General features: G+C 37.8%; 1 protein-coding gene across 5 annotated transcripts in view; it reads left to right on the top strand.

The window, feature by feature from the left end:
- Positions 1 to 14,391, top strand: part of DACH1 (dachshund family transcription factor 1) — a 303,713-nt gene extending 289,322 nt beyond the window's left edge. For 3 of the 5 annotated variants that reach the window (XM_075265414.1, XM_075265415.1, XM_075265417.1), the window contains one exon: positions 12,669 to 14,390. In XM_075265414.1, coding sequence (XP_075121515.1) covers positions 12,669 to 12,706 — 38 coding nt within the window. In that variant the 3' untranslated portion in view covers positions 12,707 to 14,390. Of the gene's footprint in view, positions 1 to 12,668 lie in introns of all 5 variants that reach the window. The other 2 variants (XM_075265418.1, XM_075265413.1) reach the window with 1 other exon arrangement.
- Positions 14,392 to 19,360: the final 4,969 nt, after the last annotated feature.

Consider the following 19,360-nt stretch of genomic DNA (forward strand, 5'->3'; position numbering starts at 1 on the left):
CTTGTTAAGCCCAGAAGTGGCAGGCCAAGAAAAATATCAGAAAGGCAGAGAAGAAGAATGGTGAGAACAGTCAAGGACAATCCACAGACCACCTCCAAAGAGCTGCAGCATCATCTTGCTGCAGATGGTGTCACTGTGCATCGGTCAACTATACAGCGCACTTTGCACAAATAGAAGCTGTATGGGAGAGTGATGAGAAAGAAGCCGTTTCTGCACGTACGCCACAAATAGAGTTGCCTGAGGTATGAAAAAGCACATTTGGACAAGGCAGCTTCATTTTGGAAACAAAAATTGAGTTGTTTGGTTATAAAAAAAGGCGTTATGCATGGCGTCCAAAAAGAAACAGCATTCCAAGAAAAACACATGCTACCCACTGTAAAATTTGGTGGAGGTTCCATCATGCTTTGGGGCTGTGTGGCCAATGCCGGCATCGGGAATCTTGTTAAAGTTGAGAGTCGCATGGATTCCACTCAGTATCAGCAGATTCTTGAGAATAATGTTCAAGAATCAGTGACGAAGTTGAAGTTACGCCGGGGATGGATATTTCAGCAAGACAATGATCCAAAACACCGCTCCAAATCCTCAGGCATTCATGCAGAGGAACAATTACAATGTTCTGGAATGGCCATCCTAGTCCCCAGACCTGAATATCATTGAACATCTGTGGGATGATTTGAAGCGGGCTGTCCATGCTCGGCAACCATCTAACTTAACTGAACTTGAATTGTTTGTCCAAAATACCTTTATCCAGGATCCAGGAACTGATTAAAAGCTACAGGAAGCGACTAGAGGCTGTTATCTTTGCAAAAGGAGGATCTACTAAATATTAATGTCACTTTTCTGTTGAGGTGCCCATACTTTTGCACCGGTCAAATTTTGGTTTAATGCATATTGCACATTTTCTGTTAGTACAATAAACCTCATTTCAATCCTGAAATATTACTGTGTCCATCAGTTATTAGATATATCAAACTGAAATGGCTGTTGCAAATACCAAAATATTTAGAACTAAAAAATGATTAAGATTAATAGGGGTGCCCAAACTTTTTCATAGGACTGTATTACAATAAGCTAAATATTAAATTGACAACATTAATTTCAATTCCCTTGAATATCTGTAAAAGGTAAAAGTCAATCAATGGATTTACCTTTGATAATTTACTTGAGATAAGCTTATTTAAACCTTATTATTAATGTTAATGGTTTGCAATAAGAACATAAAATAAAATAATTTTTAGAACTGTGCTATAATAAACTTCAATGTTGAACTCATAGATTTTTTTCTGTTACTTATACTTACAAAACATAAAACAGTTTGTAAATCAGTAACTTTACCTTTAGTAATCGTTTCTGTTCTGTGACTGAATATTGATCACAGTTGGCTGACAAGGAAATATGTTATCTGTGTATTCACATGAAAGGAAATGCAAAAACAAGGTCTTTTTTGTTTTCTTCTTATATCAATATTTGAGAACAACTGTGCATTCAATATACCCACATTCTTTGTAATAAAGGAACCATGTAACCTTTGTACATTTATGGTTCTATAGACATGGCACAGTCATCTGTAGAAGGTGCAACTCTGTGCTCCAATCTAGGATGTGCCCGCACTTAGCTGATCTGCAGTTTGGTTAAGGATTCCTATCTGTCTTGAAACCTATTCAATACATTGTTGCAGCATACTAGCGGAGTCTTCAACGGCTACAGTTCACCCACTCCTACTGGGTTACATAACATATAGACATGGATAGTTAGCATATTTCTTTCCAATAACTTATCACAAATCCATGTTGGGTTTAGAAAACCTGCCCAGCTTTGGATGCACATATCTGGGCATGTCCAGCCAATGCAACAGGTAATGGAGGTGTTCCATGGGGCAATGTATGCCAAAGATATGCACCTCAGAAGCACATAGTTCATGTGATCATATCCAGCAGAGCGTAGCAAAATCAGCTAAGAAATTCCCTATGGCTCTTATGAGATTATGGATGCCCTTCTTTGTGACAACCTCCAAGTTGTATAGAATCATCATATGGCCATGGGCACGGTGCATTAACAATGAGTACATTTTGCAGTATTTAAAACATAATTTTACCTTTAAACTCTGTCATGAGGAATGTAACCACTAAAACCAAAGAACTTTTCAGGTAGGAGATGAAATATCCTTTTTAGTCTGTTTACTTATAAAAATCCCCTCAAAAGTCTGTATGAAAATTAGCTGAGAAGAGTTGCACTTGCCGGTATTCTTAAAAGATGAGTGACACTGGATAGGGAAGAGGAGCGCAGGTGTCAATATATTGGGTTCTGTAATACTTAGAAGTATTGTTCTGGTGTTGTTCTAAAGCTGAGAATCTCAGCTGTAATATCAAACCAGAATCATGCTTCTCTATGATATAAAATTAATGATACAGACAGTCAATGAATCAGTTGGAATGGTAGCTGTATACCCAGCTCCGACTCTCAACTACTGTTCACTCTGCTTCTGGAGGATACCACAAGCCTGGTTGGGTTTTAAGGTTTAGACTCTACTCTTTAAAACAGCAACAGAATTATGGTTCTAGGTTCTTCAGAGCCCAATATGTGAGCATGTGAACATATCCCCTCTAAGGGCTCATTCACATCTGCACCCAGTCTCCGTTCATACAGGTTTTCATTTCCTGCACCAAACAGAGCAGGAGACGGAAACCTGCAGGACTCTTTTCATACCCATTCATTTGAACGGGTTTGAAAGATGTCCGGCCGTGAGTGCCAGTGAGCGTTTTATGCTCTCTGTGGCGAAACCATTTTTTTTTAAACGGACACAGAGTCGGACATGCAGTACTCTGTGTCCGGTTTAAAAAAAAAAACGATTTAGCGGCGGAGAGCATAAAACGCTCACCAGCGCTCACAGCCGGACCTGGTCTGACAGCTTTCCGTCTTCTGCATGCAGAAGATGGAAAGCTCAGAACAGAGTTGTCTTATCAAGCTTTGGTCTGGGATATGAAATCCAATAAGCAATACATTTCAGTAAATGTGTAGGGGTAAATACAATATAGGCTAAAGCCAATAATACAGTGTTGTACACACCATAAAAGCAGCCCAAACAACTGTTATAGACTTTTTGAAGAGGAGGTTGGTCTTATTCCCTTTATTACTGGATGGTAAGGACCCATGCAGGACTCTCCTCCACCAGAGGAAGTACATTGTATGGAAACAGTAGTTTTTTTTCCAAATGAAAAGGAAGGAAAATAAATAATAAATCCTTTTATTGGGTGACAGTAAATAGCACCGTAACTGGGAAAGTTGGACATTTTGCTCTTTACTGTAGGGTCTACTTTTTCTATACGCAGTACTGTCAATCATATTCTCTCAGGCTGTACATTCAATAAAATAATAATTGGGTTCCACTTCCACGTTCTGTTCTGCCTTGAACTTGATTAAATGTATATACATTTAATGCTTGGTTCACATCTGCGTTGGTATTCTGTCTCTGGGAGTCTGCATGGGGAGCTCCTTGAATGGAATACCAAACGCAATTGCAAGCATTGTGCTATGAAAGCACATGGACCTCATAGACTATAATGGGGTCCGTGTGCTTGCCGTGCACGAATCATGCAGCCAAGAAAGTAGATTGGAAAGAACTTTCCTGTCCGCAGGATCCCTGCGGAGATCTGGCAGCAACACATGGACGTCTTTATAGTCTATGGGGTCCGTTTGCTTTCACTGGCACTCCGCTTGCATTTGCGTTCGATATTCCGTTCGGGGGGTCCTCATGCGGACTCCCCCAGACGGAACACCAATGCAGATGTGAACGAGGCCTTAGAGTCTTTATTTGTTAAAGTCTCTCCGCTCTGGCAAAAATAGGGGGATTTTTGATGGGGTCCCCTTTATGATATATATAAATGCTCTACTGTGGGAAATAGACAGGTAACATCGTGGTAATACAACCCCTCCAAGTATTTCTTTTAATATAACTGAAAAGATTTTACATGTCATTCTATGGTAAACCACCATTAATACATCCATATGACGGCTGCTGCAGATACAATATTATAATGTAACTCAGAATTGAATCATACACTAAACATAATATTCTAATTAGCAATTTTCAGTAGCTTTTCCCAAATTAGAGTCTATCCCACTCTCCTAAAAGAAATATTTTAATGTCAAACTGAAGTCAAACGGTACATTGTGTTATCATGCCATGTATTAATATGTTGATAAAGCAATATAGCACAATATTTTTTTCTATTATTATTTCAAATATTCAAACTATATTAATGAGAACATCATTTTGGAGAACTAATTATTTCTATTTGTCTTGTGTCACACTTTCTAATTCCCCTATATTAGAACAGCCAAAGCAAATTAATTGCTTTTCCAGCAGTTGAACCTCAGCCAAGAATGAGCTCACGTTCTCATTCTGCTTACTTCTTTCTAGGACTGTATTGTGCGAGACATTCCCCTTAATAGAGAGCATGGTCTGGAGAATACCTTTCTCCACGTTGCGTATTGCCTTGCGCTTGATGAAATGTATATACGTTTAAGTGACCCACTAGGAAAGATAAAGTTCTTAGTTGCGAGATTATACATCAAAACAGTTAAAGTGAAATTAAAATTAAATGAATGAATCTCAGTGAAGCAAAAAAAGCAGTAATTAATGGTTCCCTTAATTGTCTTCATAAAATATTTGCATGGGTCTAATTTGCATAATTTGCATGTATTAATTAATCTTTCAAAGGAATTTTGTGCTGAGAGAAGCCAAAAAATCTCTTTGTTTTATTTAACATCTAATGAAATATTTATCTTCTTTAATGAACTTCTCATCTTCATTAAAATAAAAATTGTGCAACTTTGTGTGTTTTAAATGTTTTTATAATTGAAGTCTTCTCAAAAACCTCTTTAAGCTTCAAATGTCGACAGAACAAACATATTATCATACTTTCTGCACCATTTCACTCCGGCTTACAGTATACAACTGTTTATTTATTTTTTGATACAATTTCATTTAGAGGAATATTCAAAATGGCATTTGTTTTTACGCCAAAGTTTCTTTGGCTCGATGTGTCATTTAGCAAGTCTGCCTATATTGGGGATATTCATATACTGTTGAGAAAACAAATAGCAATCCATAACTTTGTGTGTAGTATTTCCACAATAAAACTATATAGACCTTCTCCATATACAAGTTCCTACTAAGACCTTGAACCAGAAAGTAAACCCATATTATGCTCCAGTCTATCTATACATGGTTAAATGGATTGTCCGGAAGTTGCACCAACCCCTGTGGCTGTTGGTGGAGGTGTAAAATAAAATTTAAAAAAAAACAGGTCCCTGGTTCATTGTCTATTAGGTCGAGTGGTTGCGCCTAGTTCCTAGTTGTTGGTAGTCCTGTCAGACCATGTTGCAACTGAGACCAAGCAGTGGCCTCAGTGGTTGCTGGAGCGGGACCAGTGACATCACTCACATATATAACCGGTTCCTTAGCAGTGACCACTGAGAGTATGTTTACACAGAGTTTTTTGCAGGTGGATTTTGACATGGAATCCGTCTCAAAATTCGCCTGTAAAAATTTATCCCTTTGATTTCAGTGGGAGCCGCTTGCTTTTTTTTTTCCGACTAGCTAGTAGTGCAAAAAAGAAGTGAGATGACCTATCCTTCTGTGGATTCTGCAGCCGATTCCACCGCTGTGTCCACTAGAGATGAGCGAGTGGTATTCGATCGAATACTACTATTCGATCGAATACTCGTATCGGTTGAATACCACGCGGGAAAATTCCATTGAATTCAATGCAAAAACCTCCTCGTGCTCCTCATTCTGCTACTTCCGGAACTTGGAGGATCCAAGGTGTCGAACTTTGGTTTCCATGGAAACCGGAACAACGTTCCTGTTTTTTCCCGTAGACTATAATAGGATTCGATATTCGAACGAATACTACTCGCTCATCTCTAGTGTCCGCGGCTCAAGACACGCTCCTCTTTAGGCCCATTCATTTGGGCCTAATCAGGAGCCAGATGCCACAAAGAAATGCTGATGCCAGCCGCGTGGAATGTTCACAATGCAGAAAAGGTTTCCGCGACCTTTTCTTCTGTGTGAACATACCCTGAGGTTACCACTTGGTTTCAGCGCAGGACTTCCACAAGAATGCCCCAGAATGATCCTGAACAGTCACTGGCAGGGGAGCAGCATAGACAGGCAAGTATGCATTTTATTTTACATCTCACCCAGGCTCCGCAAAGGTTCAATTCCTGGACAACCCCACTAATATCTTAATAAAAGAAAAATAATGTAAAATTCAATATTTCTATCTCAGAAAATCACTGCTGAGATGGGATTAATTGCTCCTAAGTCCCAGCTCCTAGGACGGTACGTAAGGGAAGATTGCTGTCCTAGGCTGTTCCTGAAACTCCCATAGAGGAGAATAGGATCTATAGAAACTGTATGGCACACTTAGCTATGTGGTATGTAGACCTGTGAAGATCAGATGTTCCCATATGTCCTGCAGTAGGAGTTGGGACTTGGGACAAGTTATTCCGATCTTTGCAGCGATTTTCCTAGATGCGAATAAGCCTTCAATTAAAAAATGTTAAATGAATGTTTAAAAAAAATTAAATACACAAAAATAAATAAATCCCACAACAAACCCCAAATGTGCATGCTAATATTACATGTCAGGTCCAGGTCAGACTACACTCAGGAAATCTAGTCTACCTCCATAACTTATCCCTCACATCATATTAGGAGCTCAGATTTTGTGATCGTGATACATTTGTGAGGTGTGGAAACGTTTTCATCAAATGTGGATACCATATGGATATCTCGCATTCCTCTGCTTCCCTGTCATTAAGGCCCAGTTATTGGATACAGTTGTGCCTAATACAGACAGAGCTGTTTTACTTCATACAGTACAGTATGTTCAGTTTTCATAAAGACAAAAAAAAAGCTAAGCCTGGAAATAAATAAAAGGTGACTTTATTCAGTAATCTACAGCAATTGCGGTGACAAATCTAGCAAGACTCGTTCTTCATTGTATAATGTTACAAATTAAAAAATAACTGATATTTCAGGTTTTTTTTTTTTTGTTTGTGGTGAACAAAATAAAGGTTATAATATATTAGAGGAAAATTCTGTTCTTCCTAGTGTCAGACTGAGGTTCCTTGGACCCACCAGATAAAATGAGTCTTGGGCCTACCCTCTAACAACCCCTAGGAAATAGACCATGGTACCTTTAAATGCAGGATCTTTATTGCGTTAGAGCCCGGGCCACTAGTACTCTGGTCAGCCAGTCTGACTTCACTCCTGCTAAACTGCTCAGAGAAATCTTTAGTAGAACTCACAGACAGATCAGGGCCCGTTCACATCTGCGCCCCGGTCTCCGTTCTTACAGGTTTCCATTTCCTGCACAAAACAGAGCAGGAGAAGGAAAGCTTCAGGACTCTTTCATACCTATTCATTTGAATGGGTTTCGCGGCGGAGAACATAAAACACTCACTGACGCTCACGGCCGGACCCAGTCTGACAGCTTTCCGTCTTCTGCATGCAAACGTGAAAACGGAGTCCGAGCACTAGTGTGACCCCAGCGTCAGGTTGCATAAAACAGCAGACTGTCTTTGGTGGAGAAGGATATGTCAATGAATTGAGTATTGTAGCAGGCAGGAGAGGAGCTGATCCTCTAATAAGATATATTATAAAATGTCTTATGTTCACCCAAACTATTAATTTATAACATTAAATAAAATGAATAATTTATTATACATTATACTGAACTAGCTAATTTCATAGGATAAAAATGATGTATGAGAATGACATGGTAGATACAGATCATAGTATCTCCCTTTCAGTTCTTTTATATGGTTCCACATAATTACAGGTATGTAGCAATAAAACCTATTTAGCAGAATACTAACTGCAGAATATATAACATAACACTTATTACATTTTTAATAATTTCAGGTGTTCTTTAAAATTGTTCACTCTGGCAATTTGCCCCTTGGATTACAAGTAGCGCTCCCTCACTTATAGCCACCAGCAGGAATATCTGGGCCCTATATGGGCAAATAGCTAGGACCTCTAATCTCCCAACTATACCCATCATTCTCTTTCTTGTACTCACTAATATAACCATTATGTAGTCTATAAAGCCCCTACTATATACTAAGAAGATCCATGGGAGAGGAGAAACAGAGTACAAACTGTGCCCTATGCACTAACATTTCTGTGTCGCAGATACGTGGCAGCCCATAGATATGTTTTGGCTCCTAATTTGTCTCAGTCCTGACAGCAATATCACCTGACCTGATGGTCGGCATTTTCTTAGTTTTTTTAATTAAAAAGTCTAAAATACGTTAGTAACTAAATAATGAACCATTTGTGTAGAAAAACTTATTTTTAAGTCCTATGGCAACATAAAATTAAAATTTACCATAATTACAGTCTAATATTATTTCTTAAGTATAGTGTTTTCTTTTCTTTTCTTTTCTTTTCTTTTCTTTTCTTTTCTTTTCTTTTCTATAAAACTCACACTTCTAGTGTTTTATGAAGCCTGTGCTCTGCTAAATAAATGACATTCATTTCTTACATGATCACTGCTGCCATCTGCTGGTACATGGTTATACACCACACCATACAAAGCCAACACTAGAGATTCTTCCTGTCCTGAAACCCAACTGCAGTATTTTAATGTCATTTCAGATATCATCATCTTTTGTCTTATCTAAGTAAAGATAGAATAAATGAAGAAATAGTATATCAAGCAGTTTGAAAAATATAATTTATTTTTCCATTTTTGTTAGTAGTTCAAAAACATATACATATATAAAAGCTGTATGATTTATGTCAGCAATGTGAATTATGATTTTTATTGGCCTTTTTAAATCTTAAGATAACATCAATCTACTCATTCGGTTTCATTGTTACCATGAAGTGATCGGATACAGGTTGTTCTGACCCTATCCATATAAAAGCAGAGCACATCCAGTAAGTCATGAAAAACGGTAATAAAAAATAATCACACGCTAGTATAATACAAATTGTACAATTTCCATATAGACATATCCTTCTTTTCTTTTGGCTTGAAATTACCAGAGATACGTAGCATTAGATGATCAGCTGTAACACTTTCCCTTTACTGTGTCTTCCAAGGGTAGGCAAAAAAGGAGGCAGAAGGCACGCTGTTCCAGGTCATCTTCTTCTATCTAGCACACAATGCATTTTGGGTTAACCCGAAACACGCTGTGTGTTAAATAAAAGAAGTTGACCTGGAGCAGCGCGCCTTCTGCCTCCTTTTTTGCCTACCCTTGGATGTTCCAGATGTCAGTACCAGTTCTTGGCTTTACAGAGGTGCGGCTGCTGCTGTTTCAGTCCATCCACCTTGAGGGGTCCCTTCTGTAATTTGGAGACCCTTGTTTACAGTCTGCATAGTGGTCTGCATAATGGTTGTGAGCTGTCTTCACAACCACAGAAGGTGAGCCTTCACTCCATTTGATTACCTTGTACCTTTATCCATCACAGTATCACACTATTAGCACTTGGCGCTATGCACTATTTTTTCTTCTCGGTACACATTTGCTATGTCAGGCATTGTGAATTGTGCTAAAGTTATGTTTTTTAAGCTGGTCATATAGTGATATGCCACATATCTAGTGATGTCTACATCCAAGGGGAAATATAAGGCAGGACACATCTGCAAGTAGTAGCGTGTGTTTGCGTAGTCTAACAGATGTATGAAAGTTAAAGTTGTTGCTCCCAGCACTTGGCACTGCTGGCACTATACAGTGGACAGAGCCGGGTGCAGACGACAGTGATCACTATGTAGTGGCTATACCTAAGTTAGAACACATCATACAATATTCACATGGGCTACGTCTATGCTCATGTGGTTATAATTACATAATTATTACATATTACAGATGTCCTTATCCTATTAATATTATAAATGTGAAAGTTTGTGGGTTTGTGTGTTTGGATGTTTGCATTTTCGGATGTTTGTTCCTCAATCACGGAAAAACCGCTCCACCGATTTGGCTGAAATTTTCCACAAACATAGTTAATATACCCGATTAAACAATAGGCTACTTTTCGTCACAATAGCACACATACATTTGTGCCAGGACCCCCACAAAACCCAAACTCACACCACCATCTCTGCAATCTCACACACTTTGGACCATAGCAAGCCACAAAATTCCTATTGCCCTCTGCAGCCTCGCCCCTAACCCCACACAATCTCATATACATATACTTTACCACTTTGCCCCTCACCTTAATGATACTCCAGGAGGCTCTCTTTAACGCTCCGGAGCAGCCATGTTTGCCGACCCCCACCGCTCTGACAATCCGCGACACCGCCCACCCATGTCAATACCCCTAGGCGGTCTAATAAATGCAAAAAAAAAGTTTAAAAAAAGTAAAAAAATATAAAAAAATAAATAAAAAGGATTAAAAATTCAAATCACCCCCCTTTCCCTAGAACACATATAAAAGTAGTTAAAAACTGTGAAACACATACATGTTAGGTATCCCCGCGTCCAAAATCGCCCGGTCTACAAAGCTACACAAATATTTTTCCTGTTCGGTAAACGCCGTAGCAGGAAAAATGGTCAAAAGTGCCAAACCGCTGTTTTTTCACTGTTTTGATTCTGATAAAAATTTGAATAAAAAGTGATCAAAGCAATAACATTTCCCGAAAATGGTAGAACTACAAAGTACACCCGGTCCTGCAAAAAAAGACGCCCTATACATCCCCGTACACGCACGTATAAAAAAGTTACGGCTGTCGGAATATGGCGACTTTTCAAAAAATAATTTTTTAACACAGTTTTGGATTTTTTTTAAGGGGTCAAAATGTAAATAAAACCATATAAATTTGGTATCCCCGGAATTGTAACCAAACACAGAATACAGGGGACATGTCATTTTGGTTGCACAGTGAATGCCGTAAAACCAAAGCCCGTAAGAAAGTCGCAGAAATGCATTTTTTCTTCAAATCCACCCCATTCTGAATTTTTTCCCTGCTTCCCAGTACATTATATAGAATAAATAATGGTGGCATCATGAAGAAAAATTTGTCCCAGGAAAAATTAAGACCTCACATGGCTCTGGGAGCGGAGAAATAAAAAAGTTATGGGGTTTAGAAGGAGGAGAGTCAAAAACGAAAATCAAAAAATGCCATCGGCGGGAAAGGGTTAACTTCAAATACTTCTGTCCCAAAGTCACTATGTAAAGTTTCTCACAACACCGTATATATAGCAGTTCAAATACAAATTAACTTCAACACAAAAGTCTCATGTATTGTCTGAATTACAGCAAAAACAAGATACAAAGTTACATTTCATATCCCATACCTTATACACAGTACGAAAACCTTACCCGCGCCTGTATATACCCACTGCTACAATCACCGCAGACGAAGTCGCGGGTACCAGCTAGTATGCTATATTTGGCACTCGCAAGATACAGAAAAACAGGAAGATGACTAGTATCTAGTATTAAGGGGTTAAATTAAAAGAAGATTTTATGTTTCATTATTTTACTTACTATATTCCTGTGACAGCTGTGAAATAGTCTGATACACATCATGACTGGAAAGTACATAAGGAAAACTGAAAAAACAGTCTGGATATTACAGAGGAAGTAATGTTATCTCCATATGTAAAGGTGTTTAATCTCCGAGTCACAGGACAGATGCATTATAAATCAGACAGAATGGTAACTATTGGGGTCGTGTTCTTAGATACGACCCATTCAGGGTCATGTTTAAAAAAAGACACTCCAGCACTTTATACGAGAACAAATGATGCCGTAATACTGATATTGTGGCTATGAATGTACTCGTGTTAAATTTTATACACATTAGGACTTGCATCGCAGATGAGTGTATGCAAAAATAAATCGAAAAATAATGTAAGGTTAACACTATCAATGTTAAAAGTCACAGCATAGAAGACAACTATATTGTTCATGTTAGTGAATAGAGTCGTATTTCGACCCTGAGAGTGCTGCAATTTCACGTCGAGCATTGCTCACCTTATTTGCAACTTGAAGTTATGGTCGTGGCACCCTTGGGTTAGCAATGTGACTCCATTCACTAACATAAGTGAAGGAGTTGCAAGGCGACCCAGTGATCTTGAGTCATATCACAGCCAACATCTCTGGATTAGTCCTGGCCTTAACCTGACCTTGCGAATACATATCTATAAATAAAGATTTTTGTGCACAACTGATTTTGTCATTAACATGCCTGAACCTTTGACCATTATAATTTCACTCTTCTTCAGGCCTACATGCTGAAATAAGCCAGTAGATTTGGAATAAGTACCATGACTAAAGATCGCAACAAGATCAAAGTTTTCCCATAAACCTATATACCCAACAGTACTTAGTAACCTGAAGACCATTTAGTTCTCTTCATTCTTCTTTTTGCATGTTTGTAAAGGGAACATCTGATCTGTCTAGTATGTTTTTAGCAGTGACTTTAGGAGTGCGCAGAGCCGAATCTTGGCCATTGGATTGACTGTTTGTAAATGTATACAGCTGTAGCAGGTGGCAGATTGTTAACCAGTGCTTAATATTGCAATAGTTTTCTTACACTTTATGGTTTAATGTTTGTGTAAAATGTCATTGTTTTTCCATAGGTGTAATGGATGTTACAGAGGTAAATTTAACTACAACACTATTATTTTCTTTCCAGATGGAAGACTGTATTTAAAGACCAGTGTTATGTACTGAAGACAGATATACAACAGCTGAAGACTCTGTGGGAACATTCTGGAGACTGATTGCAAAGTCTGAAGGATGTAAATGGTTTAAAAGTGAAACACTTCATTTCTATACAGATGTTCCTGGAATATACAGCATTGTCAGACTGGTGACCTGTGACTACTGGAGAGTCTGAAAGGTTTCGTAACTATCAGTAGCACTCCATTTACTGGACTTCTTGTGAGATGCTGCTGCAATTCTGTAAAGACTGTAATTATCAGCAACCAAGACCCACTGTTCTTCTATCGTCTTTTTAAAGGAACTTGTATATTTCTTTAACTGAGCACATCGGAACTTTCCAGCAGCGTCCACTTAAATATCTCAAATGTTTTTTTTCACACCTAAACCAGCAGAGATGGTTTGATAGGAAGATTCCTTAAAGGGCATGCACTAAAATGGAAAATAAAAAATCAAAAAAAGTCAACAACTATAGGACTGAAAAATTTTTACTTAGTAAAAATGTTTTCTTCATAATACTTTTATCATACAATGGAAAAAACACTCGCTCTCGGAAACTGAACTACTGTATTTAACAAAAACGAACTCTTTTTGCTGAATGTAAACTAATGACTTTGTGTTCTTGAGCCTCTTGTCCAGAATCAACCAAACAATGAGTCTAACTTTCTTCTTCACCACCGTGAGGATCAGGAAAAAAAATAATTTGTCTATTTGTGTTGCAGGCCACGTGTACATAGACACAGTCACACAGAAGGTATTATGTATGCAGTAGACTACTAGTGATTAGGAAGATAATTTTAGACAATATGTTTTGTCACGCTGTTGGTTCTTAAGAAGCCTTTATAGTTTTAACGCATGCAGGCATGTACATATTTGTCCTGAAGTCACAGTATTAATTCAAAAAAATTTAAGAATCTGGTGGAGAGAAGAGTTAACGTCAGCCAGTTTTATTTGTATATTAAGACATTAAAGCCCTGAAACATAGCTCATAGGGTTGGTTTCTGGCCGACGAGTAAGTCGAGACACCAGACATATTTTTATAGAATTCTTTTAATTTTAAAGTTCTTAATAAACCTTGAACACTTGATATACTTCCACTGATACTGAGTATTGACTTGACAGGTCACTGTCAACCCACTACTGTATGGTATGATCACTGCCCATATTCTTATTGTAGTTGTACATTGTAGTGCTAAAGGAAGATATATTTTGTCTTTTTTGATGTGTTAACTGAAACTACATCTTTTCACCATAAGTAACTGGAAAAACACTCAGAAAATATTATTAAAAATCCAACCTACATAGATTTCACATAATTTTCTAATTTCTGTGTACCCCTTTAAAGACTGAACTCATAAATTAGTCCTAGAAAGTGTACAAATTTTGGTTTCTACACATATCTAGTTTTATGCACATAAAATGTAATTTATTTTGTTATAACACATTAAAAGTTGTTTTTAATGTCAAATCTGAAATTTTATTCCTGTAACATTTCATTTCGACCTGGTAATAAGTATTGTTTGTGTTAAAACAACTGGAGCTTGTAAAGTCTTCCATACTGTACTCCCAACATAACTTTTCTGTGAAAAAAAAACCTGAACTATACATTTCAACTCACGCTGTAATTTTTAAATAAAATACTGTATATACAATTTCACATTCTTTTTATGAACCAAGCAATATTTTTCAATAAAATATTGTTAAGACTTTGTAATATTTTTTTTTCAAAAATTCTTATACCAGTTTTATACTATGACGTATGATTATTTTAGTAGCGTCTTATTCACAGGCAGTCTTTAAGGGGTAAACAGCTATAGTCAGATGGTCTTCATTCTCAAGAAGGTACTAATGACTGCTTAAGTCTTGAATTATGGTGTGTGTTTGTCACGGCAATGAATTATACTTCTCTAAGACTGGTTATGAATGGTCTGTCCATAGAATAAGTCTTCGATATTGAATTCCTGATGAGGGGGCAACACCCCACCCACTGGTCAAGCATTGGAGGAACACCGATCCAATATTTATGTCTATCCAAATGGATGAGTCATCCATATAGAGACTTCAACAATTCCTTTAAGGGCATTTACGACTAGGTTAGTCTGATATGGATCACGACTGCTACAGGACTTTATGAATATTATTCTCGGGTTTGTGAAATTGCAGATGAAATGTTACTCACATCTTTAGAACCTTGTCACTAGTAATATTACTACTATTATTCATCTTCCCATTTGGTGAACAATTGTTTTATAAAAGGATTATTTTTTACTTTTTCTTCATGCTCTTGATTTGTTAGAATCAAACCAGTGTCTACAATGTATAGGCATATACTGAGACTCTTCAGTAGGGCTTATTTTTTTTCAGTTTTGAAAATTTCACTCATTAAAGTATAATATTACTATGATTTTTTATTTAATATCTAAAACGTATTAAAATCAGTATGGGAAATAAAATTTCTGTAAATTAATTTTTAATAGTTCATTTTTAGCACAGGCAAAGGTCTGAAAGCAACAGTTCATAGCCTGAGTGGTTTTTCTAGTGGACAAGGGACTTTTCCTTACCATGGACTTTGGTGTATACTTTCGACTTATGCAATGATCACACTTGTGTCGTTGTCTGCCCGCAGTGATTCTGCCTAAATCCCAGGGAAAACAGTTGGGGATGGATTGCTGTGAAACCGTTTTTGTTTACAGACACAAGGTCCTACATGTCTGACATGCATAAAAAATGGTTTCACAGTGGGGAGGCTGCATACGGACACCGGCTGTTTTCTTTAAAAACCTATTGAAAAGAATGGCTAAAATGATCACCGGCAAGTAGTCCCCAAGCCGGGGCAACATGGTGGCTCAGAGGTTAGCACTGCAGCCTTGCAGCGCTGGGTTCGAATCCTGCCAGGAACAACATCTGCAAGGAGTTTGTATGTTCTCCCCGTGATTGCGCGGATTTCCTCCCATTCTACAAAGACATACTGATAGGGAAAAAAATGTAGATTGTGATCCCTATATGGGGCTCACAATCTACATTAAAAAAATAAAAATGTTGTTAAGCTGTTTTTCCTGGGATTTAGGCAGAATCATGTCGGGCAGACAGCAGCGCAAGTGTGAATACCCCCTTAGATGCATGTGTTTTAAAAGGGATTGTCCCATTAAAGACACTTATCACCTTTTCCCAGGATAAGGGAATATGTTTCACACCACTGGGAGTCAGACCACCAGGTCCTCATCTTATGAAGAGAAAGATGACCTGAAAGTCCCCCATGCCTCCTGGTGCCCCATTCACTTCTGTAGCAATGTCAAGACGGTAATCTCAGGTAGCCCCATAACCACAAGTGGAACACCAGTCATGTAAGAGCACTGGTGATTAATTCACATGGAGTAGGCACGGGGACTTTCAGTCACTATTTTTCCTCATTCTTGAGGGATCTGATGGTTGGACAGCTTTAATGGGACAGCCTCTTTCAGAAAGGACACCTCAAATAAGTCTTGAGAAAGAGTATGTCTTGATTAATTAGAAGAAGTACCGTAGTTCTGGTGAAATAGGGGAAACTGTAAAAAAATAAATAAATATGGAATTATGGAACACACTTCAAAAAATGTACCTGAGCATTCATAATAGGGGAAATTCAACCTGAAAATCACTGCAAGAATTGGGAATATAAAGTTTACTTAAAGTGATGATGAAGACGCAGGACTGTATGTACCAGTCGGGTTTAGAAGGGTTAAATATAGCCGCTGAGTTTAATACAACTGCTTGATTTTATTATGAAAATACTGTATATTGTTACACAACATTAATATTTACAGATAATACGTTTAATGAGATAAAAGGAAATACACATTTTAATTGCCTAGAATAAAAGAAAAAAACAACAAATAGTCTTGATTTTTACTTTGCGAAAACAGCTCCAATGCAGAACTTATGTGTCTCCATGGGTACAGGCGGAAACCTTTGTGACTATTCTGATAATGCATCATGTGATTCTGTCCTCTCTTCTGCTGTCTGTAAGTGATCATGCGGTACCACTCGTTCACGTCTGCGTTTGGTAATCCATTCGGGGTGTCCGCATGTGGACCCCCCTGAACGGAATACCAACTGCATTGGCAAGCGGTGTGCAGTGAAAGCACATAGACGCCATAGACTATAATGGGGTCCGTGTGCACTCCGCGCGGTGTCTGCACGGAACATGCGGACAGAAAAGTACTTTGTGATCTACTTTTCTGTTTGCATAACTTGTGCAGACACCACATGGAGAGCACACGGACCCCATTATAGTCTATGGTGTCCGTGTGCTTTCCCTGCACACCACTTGTCAATGTGTTTCGTATTCTGTTCAGGGGGTCCCCATGTGGACTCCCCGAACGGATTACCAAACGCATATGTGAGTGAGGGGTAACTTCTGTATTGAGAGATGTTCCTGCCCTTCACTGGTAACTGTGTATGGAGTACGGGCTTGGAGTATGGGGCTGTGTAAAATGTAGAAGAAATGAGGGTAGAGGAGGGTCACTTCAAACAGTTATTTTTTGGGGACTATAACACATAAAACTTGCTTTTGGTGTGATATTAAGGAGGAGATTATTGTGCTATCTGTATTATTTCCAAAGATATCACTGGTGGAAAACAAAGTCGGGATTAGGTTATTTATATACAGCTGCATATTATATACAATATAATTATCCTAATTCCAACTGTGATTTTGGGAGGTACGAAGAACCATTTACTGTACGTATTTAGAATAAATTATTGCTGTCACATTGGTTAGAACTTCATCCCCCTTTTTTACCAGCCCTATTAGAGTGATTTCTACTGTGACTATAATACTAAAATGCTGTGTCTTGCAAACCGTAATTAGTTTGGCTTCTCAGATAACCCCATTTTATGTAGAAATGTATTATTGATTCTTCATTTCCATTGCAATTTGTTTTGCAATATTTACCTATTAATGGAAATTCTGTTCTTGAAAACCATACATTGTGTTTTACTTCTCAGCAGCAAATAAGCCAGTTCACAATAGTTCCTATAACTGTGAGAGTAAACAAGGATATCGATATAGTGTATGGTTGTCTTCAAATGAACACCCAAAATATGAATGATCTTATATAATATTCTATGCTTCATGCTGACCTCTGGAAATCACTATTCTCACAGCTTTGGTTTGTATAAAGTGCATTTTAGTGGATTGTTATTCACTTTTTTAACTCTACTGTGACCTTCATTGAGTTGCTTTCTGCATAGAGTCCCCATTTAGGCTAAGACCCTACGGGACTACCCGCAACAATAAAGCTCTGCGGGGAAAACCAGGTCAAAACATTGCAATTCTTCCCGCAAGTGCTTTAAACAGAAAGTTCGGGGAGTTTTCCTCTGCAGATTTTCTGTTACAATTATACCTATGGAGAAACTGCCGGCGTTTCTGTAGATATAATTGACATGCTGCGATTTCCAAAACTGTGCTGGTTTGTGTCTGCACTGTGGATTTTACCGCAAACTGGGCATGGAAATAGCAAGAATCCCATCCACTTCGTAGCTACTGTAAAACGCAATTTTTCCTGCAACGCTTCCGCTACGGGAAAATCGTGGCATTTCTGACCCATGGGGCCCCGGCATTGAAGGGATTTTCTGGGGAAAAAAAATTGATGACAGAAGAGAAGGGTTTAAAATATAAAAATAAATATTATTCACCTCGTCTCCGGCCCATTCCATGTGTCTTGGATTTTCCACCTCCAATGAATGATGATTCAGTGGCCCCACTATGCGGCCACTGCAGCCAGTCACTAGTTTCAGCTGTCATGTATAGTAGGTGGAAACATCATTGCTGCAAAGATTTGCAAGTCACATGGAGGCCATTTATATCATGGCTGAAGTGTGAAACAGAGATTACTGGGGCCCACTGGAGTTAAGTGAAGACAAAATGGCAAAGACACACATGATTATCAATAATTTTTCCCCCCAAAATCCATTTTTGACAACAAATACAATTTTTTTCAGGTTACTGTTATGCAAAGTGTAGAAATTTCCAGTGCTAGACTCATAGAGAGGGCAACAGTTCAAGCTAACAAATATTGTAGCGTTGTAAAATAATAATCAAAATTTAGGAATGTTGTGTATGTAGAACCATTCACATGCACAGTTCAAGAAGATGTATTGTGCTGTTATTATTATTTCATGCATTTGTATTTTTGAACATACATATTTGGTTGGTCATTACATCCCCGTACCTGCATTCAATGCAAGAATAGGAACAGATCATACTTATCACCTTATATATCATCTATGAAATTATCTATTTTTATCTATATATTAAATGTTTTCTAAAAAATAAAAAAGACATTTTTACAAAATTTGTTGTACAAAATCTGTACAAAATCTATTTCTAAATCATAATGGAAGAATTCGAAATTTTTTGTTATGGCAGCGTAATTCTATGAGCCTGGTTTCAACATGACAGCCATTTTTCTGGTTACTGTATATAATTTTTTTTTCTTTTCAACAAACGCTTAATAAAATCTCAAAATTTTATTCATAGTGTTTTCTTATTGCTGCAGCCTTTGTAATTGATCAGAACATTTACAATATTTACTCTTTATTTCATGTAAAGAATCTACAAAAAATAGATGGTGAATTATATTAAAGATTAATAATTGAGTTAGATAGTAACTTTATATACATGAT

The sequence above is a fragment of the Leptodactylus fuscus genome, chromosome 2 (assembly GCF_031893055.1).
Source record: "Leptodactylus fuscus isolate aLepFus1 chromosome 2, aLepFus1.hap2, whole genome shotgun sequence".
Lineage (NCBI taxonomy): Eukaryota > Metazoa > Chordata > Amphibia > Anura > Leptodactylidae > Leptodactylus > Leptodactylus fuscus.